Below are 12,858 nucleotides of genomic sequence, written 5' to 3'. Positions count from 1 at the left end.
TCATCCAGATTAGCAGCTGCTCATCTGGAGAATGCAAATGAGGCAGACATTCAGCATCAACCATCATGCGTGTGGCTCCCACTTACACACTTCTGTCAGCGACCAACAAATCAATAATAAAAAAAAAATAGTCCAAAGTCCATTTTGTCACATGCTGGCTCATTTGATCATCAGTCACCTCAAAGTCACCCATGGCCTCTGTGATCTCATGTACACAAACACTGAAGTGGTGCTTGACTTGAAAGGTAGAGCGCTTTAAAAAGACGGGATTTCAAGGATTAAAGTGCCTCCAAAAAACCGAGTGTAGAAAAAACTGAGTGGAAGAGATTAAAGTAGGAAATCTCTGCATCTCTGTTCTTTCGCGTTCTCCTCTGCTGCTGCAGTGCAATTACTTCTGGCCTGTGGAGCAGACACCCTTGATATTTAGCATCACTTCCAGCTGCCTCCTTCCACCTCAACCTGCAGTGGTGGTGCACTTATCAGGAAAGCCAGCTATAATTGGTTGTATTGTAAAAAGCTTTGCTGCTTTATGCCAAAGGACCGACAGCAACAAATTAGGGAGGAAGGGATGGTGAGTTGAGGAAGGCAAGAACTAAAACAGAACGGGGGGGGGGGGGGGGGGGGGGGGGGGTGGGGGGTGGAGGAAAATCAAGCTGAGAGAAAATAATTACAGAGAGCAGACAATGAGCAGCAGCTCAGACATGTGCACTGGATATTTGCCATCACCGGGATGGATGGTCCTGTGCTCTCTGTCTGTCCTCTACCTTCTCAAGTTTGCTTTTTATTAGCTAATCCAATTTAATCCTCCTTGATTACCACCACGGAGGCCGCCTGAATGTTGAAGTCTTTTTTTGAGCTGTTTGTTTGGTGATGCTTTTAACTGATTTAAACACCTGAAAGGAGAATTTAAAGGCACGCGGCGTAGGCAGAGCTGGAATCAGACTTGGTACGACTCCTACTAACTTGGCAGAAGAACAGCAATCCCAAAATTGTGACAACTAAGGATCTAATTGTGAATAGATGTGAACAGGGTTACTTCTAATTATGTATCAGCCTTCACAAACTGTTTTGCAAATGGTCTGCAAATAATTAAGCGGTCATCTGGGATATTTGGATTCCTCTGCTCCCTACTCAACTCTTCAGCTTGCAGCAAAGGCCACGTACTCTGTAAAAAGGTATGGCGGGAACACAGGAAAGAGAGGCGGCAGCAGAGGAGAGGGAGACATTCTGTAGGAGGGGAAGGTAGCGGGGGTGGGAAAGTGACAGACCTGAAGAGCTATAAATCAAGCTGAGGCTTTGAATTCAATCAGATAGGGTGAAAGGCATTTGTGGGCAAATCCAAAGCTGATTACTAGAGAAATTAGCAGGTGGTTACAATATCACCATTATTTAAAGTTTGGGCTGAGTGGGGTCGCTCTGCACTGAACAGGTGTTAGGCGTGCCTCAGTTTCAGAAAGGGAATCGAAAGTGCCTGTTATCCCACATCTGCTACCAAGTAGTCTCTACCTTTGTTTTCCCACTCATTCTGTTTACAGTCTGTAATCTGTCAAGCTTTTTATCCGAATGTGCATAATATTTGGTGTGTTATGACTACAGGAAATTGAGGGCTTTGTGGTGTGCTCATGGATGTGTGCTGTTTTAGGGAGGAATACATAAACAGGAACTAGCCAGGGCTGTTAAAAAGCCTGCGGGGGTAAAAAGGAGGGTGGTTGTTTGAATGTGAAACTCCCAGCATTCACAACTAGTTCAAAATGACTGTTGTATAAAACCACTGTGCAGCTCAGTGAGCACATCTCTGACAGGCAGGAGGAAATGAAGCAGATAAACATTGCGAACAGAACAAATTGGCCTCCAGAACTGCAGTTTGTGCCTCATTCTGCAAACCGCAGGCCTTTCTTCGAAGATCGGAGTTTGTGAGAATTAAAACATGCAGCATCACTTGGTATGTGGCCCTAACCAGAAGCAGTTTTTACAGCAGCTGCACAGCTGTGCCTCCTTGTTTCTGAGTCAAGGGTGGAAAACAGCACCTTTGGGCAATATAAGTAGCTGAGATTTATATTGCGAAGGTGAAGCGGCTTAAAAAATACTTTTCAGTTTTCTTTTGTTCGGATGATTTCTTGCTTGAGTATAGCACGTTACTGCTGACTGTTGGTCAACGTTTACATTCAAGGCTTTGTGTTAGACAGGATTTATGAAGGAAAGCTTCTTAGGTTTTGGGCAACTGCTCTTTTTGCAACAAGACTTCCGGCTCTCTAAAAGTCTATGCAAAACGAACCTTGTCCAGTGACCACCAAACTTTGTCCCAATAGACTCAGTCACTACTTCCAGGTCAAAGTTCATAATTTCATATTGCAAATGAAGGTTACTATTAGAGCGAGAAAGCATGGTCATCCAGGATGTGCTTATTGGCTAATGACTATCACTTATCAGTAGTGAAAAGATAGTGACAGCAAAAACACCCAGGTTGAGGCTTTTATGCACTAACCAGAGGGTGTTATCATTGTGACTACACCCATGTTTTACATCTTTTAATCTAGGGTTTAACTTTAACCTCATGTAAAAAATACAGAAAGCCTTAACCACAAACGTATTTTTCTGCTCTAGAAGGTAAATATAGTATGTAACAGCTTGCAGCTGCATAGCCTTGAGTAAAGATGGACAGTATTGCCTGGCAAACGGGGGATTACATGATTGTGTGTTGCACAAAGGGAAAACACAATCACACAACTAACTGGCTTTAGAGGTTCTTGTCTGTTAAGATAGCTCTTTGTTTTATTTTATTCTTTATGCTAAGCTAAGTAGTTTCTTGGCGCCGCTTCACATAAAGGTTTTCTTACATAAAAGTCTGACAAAAGTGCAAATGTGCCAGTTTCGCTCTGTTTAGAAGACTCACAACTCTGATCAGGAAAAAAAGGCTAGCCCGGCTGCATTCAAGGTCATAAAATCTGCTAAGTTAAACCCTTGTAAGCTAACTATAGGTAGCAATATCCTCATATTAACTGTGGAGACATGCAAGTAGAGTAAATTCCTCTTGGCAAATATATGAATGAATGTATTTCCCCTTTAATTTAAAATTTGGCCATTGGAGATGGAACACTTTGCAACAACAGGAAGTGATATCCCTGACTTCAGCAGAACACTAGAACACGAACCCTGACCGAGGCATGCTTTGAAGTTAATAGACAGCTGGCAGGAATCAAACCCAAATGCAGAATTCCATAAAATGATGTATCACATTGGGCCTTTCACACAATACGCCATGTGGCCTCATCTTTTACTCATCACGCAGTGAGGTTTGAAAAGGAAGTTTTGTGTGTCAGAGGGATAAATGACAGAGCGAGGAAAAACTCTAGCATATAGAGGAAATATGTGTGAAAAAAATTATTCATAACACTTACTCAAGCCGCTCTGTACAAGTGTGTTTGTAATAAGGTAGCAAAAAAAGAGAAAAGTGTGGACAAACAGAAGAAGTTGCCACATCTCACATACACATAGCAGCACACCCTTCCGGTATTTGTTGTGAAGCAAACTTTCACATCTGGTAAAGGACCCATATTTGAGCAGGAAGCTTGAACACAAAGCAGTGAAAACAATCTGACACAATGATGCATTGTCGCATTTGGGGGGGTGGTGGCAGGAGGCATACATTATAACACATGAAATCAGCCACGATGTCCTCTCTGTCTCCTGCGTTACGTTTTTCATTTGAAGTCAGAAATGGGAGATATAAGATATTAATTTGAGCCAGATGTGGAGCAGGATGCGTGACTTTATTTGTTAAAGGACACAACACAACATCCCACGTGGGTAGCTGCTGTCTCCCAGCAGGAGGACATTTACATATTTTTCTCCTTTTCCCCTCTCTGTTATTTCAAGATTACAAAGAAGTGCTGCTTTTCTCAATCTTTTGAGAAGCATTAGCATGAGTGCTTCCATGTGCCTATAGAAATTTCCCAGTTGCACTTTAATTTCATATATCTCATTGTGTCTTCTGTCAGTACTAACCCTCTATACTTAATCTCTTTCCTCCTTCGGCCAACAGTATCTTTTTGTGTTTTACTGAGCTGAAGCACACTCTTCCTGCCTCCCAGTCTCTCTCTTTATCACCCATTCAAACATTCCTCCTCTCCTCCCTCTGCTTCAACCCCTTCCCTCCCTAAGGAGCAACTGTAGCTGCTAATCTCAGTTTGCAGCCGGTGCCCCCCCACTGATGTGGCATTCTGCGTGTCCAGGGAAAGGGAAATGTTTCCCTTCCTGCTCTCAGTACCCTACAGTCTCTAAATAGAAGCCTGCCACCAGCTACTCTGAAGAACTATATCTGTCCCATCATGCAACACCCTTACTACAACTGGGGGATGTAGGGGAATAAACAAGGGTGGTGTGTATGAAGAACTGGTTTTTGTACGCGTATTACAGTCTGTCAAAGACAGGAAGATATGATTTAATATCATATACTTTTTTTTTAAAAGCTAATATCATTAGAAAAGGTTGTCTGCCTGTGCCTGCTGTTATGTTACATTTTCCATGGCCAAATTTGTTAGTGGAAATCTAAACGTAATGCTATTACAGTTTCTAGCTGTAACATATGATGAAAGGAAAACTGTCTTAGCATCATTACCCACCAGTAAGTGGTTCACAAAAATGGAAAATGGAACAGCAAAAGTAAAAAGGAGGCAGATAGGAGGAAAAGCCCGCGCGGGTGAAAATAATCAAAGGTTTTATAGGAAATCTGGCCTCTTTTTTTTCTTCTTTAAAACACGGTAGCTATTTAAGTCATTCATAAAGTATGTGACTAGACTATAAAACTATGTTTTAGTGTTGTTTTTGCATTTCTTCCACACAATAGTAAGAAACATTTACTATTGTAAACAATTATTACACGGTAGCCTCAAATTCAGAGCTCTTATATATTTGCTAAAGTTTTAGTAGAAGAATACTTAACTTATTTATTTCATACACTGAGGTTCATACAAGACTGACAGCTATAAGCAGCATCAGCATGACAATGTGCTCCATTAATTAATAATGTGTCTGCCATGTTGTTCAGTATGTCACATGCTTATATCTGAAGATTCACACCAAACACAACATAGAGCCGAGGTCATCTTTGTGTGTCTGCTTAAAGAAAGTTGTGACAAAAGTTGTAAGCACACAAAATATGAGGCCCAAAATGTACAATTTGGTAGTAATCCATCCAAACGTACTTGAAAAACGGGACTCTGTCCAATCAGTCTTGCTATGGCATTGACAATTTGAATAAAGAATCAAATTCTGTTAAAATTGTGTCTCTTTTCTTATAACTGTTATCCACAAAAAACGTGTTTTTCCCAAACGCCAATGAGAGAGGATAGAGCTAAATCAATGATTGTGAATTAGCATGTAGCATTTATCAGCGTGGAATTGAGTCCATTATAATATGGGAGTGTCGATAAGACGATGGACATGATTATTGCCTGTTTGTCAATGCCTTATCATCAGTTAGTACTTTAAGACGTGAAAGTCAATAAAGATTTAAGCTCTTGGTTTTCTTCTAATGTCTATAGCTGGAAAAAGTGTGCGTTTAGCATAAGCTCCTTTTATTAAGAGTTCTGCTGCTTTAAGTCAGCTCATAAACTCTGCATTTGAGCAGCAGAACAGAAGCCGTCATATTTGGAATATCAGTTTTCACAGACATCCTATAAAACCACTATTTGTTATTATTAGTTATGTTAACCTCATTATTTTAACTACATGTATATTTCAGGTGCTTTTAAATGTGTCCAACAGGAGTCATCAATTCTTAAACAGTAGCAACAATAATATGTCAGCGTGAATTCACTGTTATGGGTCAAACTTCAAAAGCATTGGTGTAAAGATGAGAATGAGCTGAAAAGCAGCTCGCCTGTTATTCTGTGACCGTGATATTGAAAACGAGAGAGGCAGTAGTCTGAAGGGGGTCTGACTGCGTCTAGCCGGAGGATGTGACCTTTTTCACTGCCCAGTAAAGCAGCAGCACACAGCAGATTCTGCATGGCCAGGATTGACCAGGCACCCGTCAACTTCCCTTTATCCCCGCTGAGCCCCATCCACCCCTTAATCTGCCTGATCGATGGCCCCGGGTCCTCGTCACCAGGCAACCAAGGATGACACTAAAGCTCTCGCAGTGTGTGCTTCTTTACAATCAATTCGCCGCTTTGCAGATATCGGGACTGTATTAGAAAGACGCTGTTGGAAAAACACTTAAAGAATGTCTAGAAAAGAAGGGAGGAGGGACCCTGTTTAAGACAGATCAGTCTTAATTCATATAAAAACTTAGAGAAAATTGTTCTCTGGGTAATGGCAAAGCGTTCCTGTCAGCAGGATGATGAATGGTGTATTTGGAAGATACCATCATCATCAAGATGGGCACAGTGTGTTCAGCAGCGCCAGACTAGACTCTGCTAAAGCGTTGGTGACACTTTAAAACACCTCTGCTTCTCCCTTTCTTGTTTTGTTTAGCCCCTGAGAGATGGGCCCCACACAGAAGGAGAAAGTGGTTTTAGGTCCTCATTCAGTTTTGAGGATGGACACTTTTGTAATAAACACTGAAAATGCAGAAGTGAAACAGAAGAGCACATTTTTTCACAGGCAAGGCCATCTCAGCTCAAACCTAGATGATCCTCAGGCTTATCTACTGCAGTGAGGAAACAATTGACTTCAAGGCAGTTTTCATTCTCATTATATTCATGACATGCAAGCAGACGTAACTGCCAGTGCACAGAGCCAATACTGATGGAGTGTAGGCTCCTTTTTCTGAGCTAGGCATCACAGGTCTTGGTGTTTGTTTGCTGAGGTTTTAATACTCACATGCAACACTGCTTTACTTCCTGTGGTGACTTTAGCAACCCACCTTGAAACTTTCATATCTATTTACAGCAACACAAAAGCCTTTTTAGTTGTTCGCCATTTATCTTCCCGTAATCTGACCATATCGTTTCAGCAGTTTAATCTTGCCTACTGATCAGCGCTGTGGCTGATCGCCCTAACAATGTGATGATTTAAATTGCGGTTGAGGATTATACTTTTATCTCTTTCTCTACGTTTGCTTCCCCCACCATCCCTGCAGAACGTGGCTGAGACAGCTTGTGAAGCCTGTAATTGAGTGTGTCCACCCACCGCGTTGCGGCAGAGACAGTGCAGTGAAAGGCTTCATTGTGTCAGGCACAATGGATACGTACACATACACATCACACCCTTCTCACACTCACAGAGCCACCACATTAAAATAAAGTTACAGCAGTGCACAGTGTGTTGTTGGGGACTTTGTTACCTAACTTTGTTACTTGAGCTTAACCTTAGTGTCACTTTTACACTTATAGTGTCATGAAAAAATGTTCACACCTACATGTTACAGACCACAAACAAATTTTTCTATTAGACAAAGTCAACCAAAGTCAAATATTTTTTAAATAATAATTTCATTCAGTCAGGAAAAAAAAGCTATTCAAATCTATCGGGCCCTATGTGATAAAAAAATATCTATCATGAAATTAGTTTGACTAGCCTCACCCAGGCCTGATTACAGCCACACCCTTTTTTATTTTTTTATTTAGAAATAATTTCAATTGAATTGAGTCGAGTCTGACACAGTAAAAATAGGCTAAGAGATATCAGATCATGGAGAAACCTTGGAGCGCTGATGAACCATCCCAAAATTACTTCAGAACCCAGAACAACTAAAAGAAAGTGTTCATGATTCAGTAATAAGAAAGAGACTGGGAAGAACCATCTGACATAAAAATAACACAGCATTTCATAAAAAGAAGATCCCACCAACAGTCAGACACCGTAGAAGTGTGATCGTCCACTGCTGCTTCATGACCTGGAAGGTGGTTCCTTCAATTACCTTGCTGTAATTGAAGGAACCATGAATTTTGCGACCAGAAAATCCTGCAGGAGACTGTCATCAGTTTGCGCCTGGAGGTTCAGGCCCACTTGGATTATGCAGCTGGACAATGATCCGAAACACATCTGCAAGTCCAGCTCCTAAAGCCTCAAAGAATTCCCAAAAAACCAAACAGATTTCAGAGCGACCTGGTCAAAATCTGACTGTCAAAGAATGACCTTAAACAAGCTGTTGATGCTTGAAAACTCTCCAATGAGGGTGAATGAAAGCAATTCTGCAAAGAAAGGTGGGGCAAAATTCCTCCACAGTGATGTGAAGGACTCCTCGCCAGTTATCGCAAAAGCTTGATTGGAGTTCTTGATGCCAAGGGTGGTGCAACCAGGCTCAGGGGGCAACTGCTTTTTCACACAGGGCCAGGTAGGTTTGGAGCCTTTTGTTTGCCTGCATTTTAGATTAACTTGGGTTATCTTTATTTAATACTACAATTATCTTTCATGAGCTGAAACATTTCAGTGTGACAAATATGAAATAAAGTAAGAAATCAGGAGGGAAGGCAAATCCTTTTTTCACTGCACTGGGCCGTCAATGTTTTGATCTGGGGCTATATAAAAATGAATCAAAATTACTAGTTTCTTTAATGAATGGATGGATGGATGGATACATTTGACCAATTAATCATGTCATAACTTGGAAGATGGTATATTTTACTGATCGAGACACAAGTAAAGAATTTGGGATTACTCCAAAATAGTTTTTTTGTTCTTCTACTGAAGGTATTTTGTGCTCAGGTGTGTGTATATGTTGTTAAAAAGTAACTGGTCATTAAGTTGTTGTTGCCATGGTTACTTGGAGCCAGACCTTACCAAATCAAGAAAAGCACAGATGCAAATTTTTAGCTTGTTTCCTATGAATATGTGATAGAATGAAACGCATGTCAAAATATTTGCTATTGTGTCGTAAATATTCATCAAACTTTTTTATAGCCTGCTGCAGACAGCATTACAGCATGTCAGGAAAAGATAAATAGTGGTTTCCTGCTGATTGGGCTTGTGGCTTAGTATCTGTCTGATAGAAAAGCCACACACATCGGTGAAAACTGTTTATTATGCTTGGCTCCAAAGTGCAGTTATAAAGCATAGAATTGGTGTGTAAATGTAAAAACTGATTTTAGTTTGACGAAACAATCAGCCAGGATTATAGATCTGATTCTTTACTGATACAAAACTAGCATTGCCGCAGTCTGAAAACAATTTATTATCGAAGCAGTAATTTGTTCAGCTGGTTAAGATGTAACGCAAATATTTATGTAAACTTCTGGGCAAAACAATTTTAAAAGGGTCATATTTTGTAATCAATCGTGTAAAAATTGGGCGTCTGTAGTTTAGGAAGTAGAGCTGGTCATCTACTAACGGTGTAAATAGTCATTTGATTACTCGCTGCAGCGGACACAAGCTACACACATGGGTCCAAATACCTATTGTTTCTGCATTTTGCCACCAGTGTATCAAAATATAAAACATTTTCTATGAGGCTGTAGTCAAAGATAATGTTGGTCAGCAGAAATCTACTATTGTGAATTTGCAGTATAGATAGAAGTAATCACAGCAATTGTCTGGCCAATGAGAAGCAAATGACCAACCACTGGAGCAGTTGCAGCAGTGGGTCATATCTTGGCATTCTAGATGCTAATGGCCCTAATAGAAGTCTGTGTTCTTGTTGTGGGTGAGAATCTACACAAGTAGCCTTCATGCTCTTCAGCTGACAGTATTTTGTGCTCAGGTGTGCGTATGTCTCATGAGGACCTCAAACGGACTATAATCCCTGGCTTCTTGGTATTGCCTTCTTTTTTTTTTGTTTATTCCTTTATCGATCCCACAAATTTGACAAATTTGGAACACAGTGCTTGCTGTTAGACAATAATGATAGTCACATGAGCCTTCATATAAATAGCTAAGACTAGTACTGCATTCCAGAAACCTTTGTTAGGAAGTGATGTCCTTCTCGAGTTAGTGGGTTCCAGACAAAGGCAGGAAAAGCAGGATTTGTTTTGGTTCTTAGCAAAGTAGATCCATGCAGGTATCACTATGAATACAGCATAATATTTAAAAAACACAATCATGGATAGAACCTGATCAGTTTTCTGTGTACGACTTATTTAGGGAGTCAGAAATAAACAGGATTGGCAGTACGGATTAAAAGTTTGCAGTTTTACTTCTGTTTAAATTCAGTGCCGCCAGCTTGGATCGCTAATTAGGATATGTTGATATTCTAATTATTCATATTCAGTAATGCACTATAGGTGTAGTTAAGACTAGGTTTATGTTTGATTGGTCCTGATATCAAGATCCGGCCTTTGCTGTGAGGACCAGGCTTGGTAAAGACTGATTGGTGCAACTGTTCCCTGTAAACTAAAGCCCTAATTCACCAACTCATTTCCCCACACACAACACTAACAGACTGCAAAAACTTTAAACTGTTAACCCCGAAAACTGGGTCACTTAAAAGGTGCTTCTATAAGTAGAATGAGTTCATTGCAGATTTTGCACATTGACACCATGAATGTGTTTTGGCCATACTTAACCATCATATCAGATGACACTGACAGGCACATGTCCCAGTTAACTTACTGCAATGAATATGCTGCAGTGCTGAACAGGATATAGAAGAACTAACCACACAGCTATTTTAAGTGTGCTGCAGTAGCCAGAGTAAGTTTTGCTTCCCCTGTGTTTACTTAATAATTACTCCCCTCTCTTTTCATCTCCTTTTGTGTTCAGTGAGAGCCAACAGATTCAAACCACAGAGAGGTAAACGAGGGGGAAAACTGAGAGGACAGCTACGATGGAGTCCATATTATCGGAACAGTCTGCCACTGTGGACGAGCTGGTGGAAGCCTGCATCAAAGCCTTTGGTTGGTTATTTAAGTATTATTTCTTTTATATGAATTATTCATCTGCTTGTAAAGGGAGGCAGTAGAATAAAAAACACAAGCACAAATTGAACATGCTGAGGTATCTTCTTAATGACAGGTGACTCCCTGTTTTTCCTCATAGATGAGAAGGGCACTTTGAAGGATGCATCCTTGGTCCGCATGTTCCTCATGATGCACCCTTGGTATATCCCTTCAGCTGACCTGGCCAAGAAGCTCGTGCTGAAGTATCCTTCACCTCTGAGTGTTCTTACATCAGTGACAAATGTTATGTGTTTTTTTGCTTATTGTTTTTCTAAGAATGCTGCCTATGAATATATCTTTTTTCACACATAATGCACAGAGCAATGGAAATAGTGCCAGACTTTGTTCCCCTTCTAAATCTGTGAAATCTAAATGAGATTTTTGAAGAAGTTGTTGTAGTGTTGCGAGGAGCAGCTCGGTTGCACCTTGACCTCAGCATCAGATCTCAAGAGGATGGCTGCACCGATGAGCGCCGAACAAAAATATGCCACCTCGTCAAGTAACAAACCATCTTTTCTGACTTCTGCTCGTCTCGTTGCCTTTTTCTAAGAGATCTTTGATCTTTCCAAGTGTCATTTCCATTTATCCTTTTATCCTTTCTAGTTTTTTCTATGGTCTTCTTCATGTGCTCCAATTAGGTGCTTTGTTTCATCAAATACCAAAACTATAATGCTATTTTAAATTATGAGTTGACCACAGCCCAGTCCTTTCAGTGTATGCCATCACGCTCACCTCTCTCTCTCTCCCTTTATTCTTTCTTCCAGGTACTGGATTTCTGAGTTTCCCGCAGAGTTCAATCTGAACCCGGAGCTGGCAGACCAGATCAAAGACTATAAAGACCTCTTGACCACTGAGGGCAATGAGAGGCAGAGTCAGCTCATTGACTTGGACAGCGTGTGAGTGAATAGGCCGCTGAATGCTGCGTGTGTTGTTGACAGTTTGAATGAGTGTCCCCATCTGCCGATGTTTATGTCAGCAAGCCCTTTATTGCCTGTTATTTGAAATTGCTGAGCTGTGCTATGCAGGGCCAGTGACCTGTCCTTTTCTGAGAAATGCCACTTCTATATGGCTCCGCTTTCTTTTATTGCTCCAAGGAAATGAATTCGTGGAGCTGATTTGATTTCTATGCCAGAATATCTTAGAATAAGCAGGGGAATAGCCTTCTAAAAATAACTTCTACAGCAATAGTTGGAGAGTTGTAGTTCAGTCTACAAATATGAGGTTTCTCAGGGCTTTTTATATTGTAGACACATTGTACTATCATCATTTTCTCATGGTAGTTTTTCCTTTTTTTTCCCCAACAGCCTTTAAAGGCCAGCTGTAACTTTTGCAGCGGCTATAAAAGTGATCCTTGTGTAGTTTTTTATGGTGCAGTTCCAAAAGACCTTAAAAGAGACAACCGTGCTTTTTCTCCCCTCTCAGGCCGTCATATAAATGGAAGCGGCAGGTGACCCAGCGTGTCCCATCTGTGTCCAAAAAGAGGAAAATGTCCCTGCTGTTTGATCACCTCGACTCCTGTGAACTGGCTGAACACCTGACCTATCTGGAATACAAATCCTTCTGCAAGATCCTGGTCAGTGTGACCATGGCTCTGTTTTTATTTTTTTTTTACTGTGATGTTTACAGCTCTTAAATTCTCAAGTAACTCTGTGTTTACATGATTCAAGGCTCACTGCAGTTGCTAAGCAATAGTTGTTAAAATCAACTTTAACTGGGCAGTAATTATATTTAGTGACTGGAAATAGTGTTCAATTTGAGAGCTATTTCAGGAGGCAAAAGAAATGACTGGGTCTGTGCAGAATTAAACGCTTGAGGATTCTTTTTGTTGATAATTTATTCCAGTGGGATGATGCTCGTGGCACAGTAGGGACAGTGTTAATGGCGTTTCTTTTGTCTTTGTCTTCATGGCTCTGCTAAAATAGAGTTTTGCCTAAAAGGAAACAAAAAATCGAATTAATGAGGATCTAACAACGAGTACAGCTGTAATTACACAATATTATTTGTCTGCATTTGACTGATTACAGACAGTTAATATAATAAT

The 12,858-nt window shown here is 40.6% G+C and overlaps 1 protein-coding gene and 1 long non-coding RNA gene across 3 annotated transcripts in view; one reads left to right on the top strand and one right to left on the bottom strand.

Annotated features, from left to right (window-relative positions):
* Nucleotides 1-12,858, bottom strand: part of LOC308395676 — a 382,280-nt gene that overhangs the window by 104,538 nt on the left and 264,884 nt on the right. The gene's annotated exons all lie outside the window — the stretch shown is intronic.
* LOC308396481 (RAS guanyl-releasing protein 2-like) overlaps nt 1-12,858 on the top strand; it is a 39,756-nt gene that overhangs the window by 1,729 nt on the left and 25,169 nt on the right. For both annotated transcript variants that reach the window (XM_080881813.1, XM_080881812.1), the window contains exons 2-6: nt 10,642-10,775; nt 10,918-11,020; nt 11,260-11,316; nt 11,582-11,713; nt 12,240-12,390. In XM_080881813.1, coding sequence (XP_080737939.1) covers nt 10,706-10,775; nt 10,918-11,020; nt 11,260-11,316; nt 11,582-11,713; nt 12,240-12,390 — 513 coding nt within the window. In that variant the 5' untranslated portion in view covers nt 10,642-10,705. The remainder of the gene's footprint in view (nt 1-10,641; nt 10,776-10,917; nt 11,021-11,259; nt 11,317-11,581; nt 11,714-12,239; nt 12,391-12,858) is intronic.

Source organism: Rhamphochromis sp. 'chilingali', assembly GCF_963969265.1.
Source record: "Rhamphochromis sp. 'chilingali' genome assembly, chromosome: 1".
In the NCBI taxonomy this organism is placed as follows: Eukaryota; Metazoa; Chordata; class Actinopteri; order Cichliformes; family Cichlidae; genus Rhamphochromis; species Rhamphochromis sp. 'chilingali'.
This window is presented reverse-complemented; position numbering and strand designations above follow the sequence as displayed.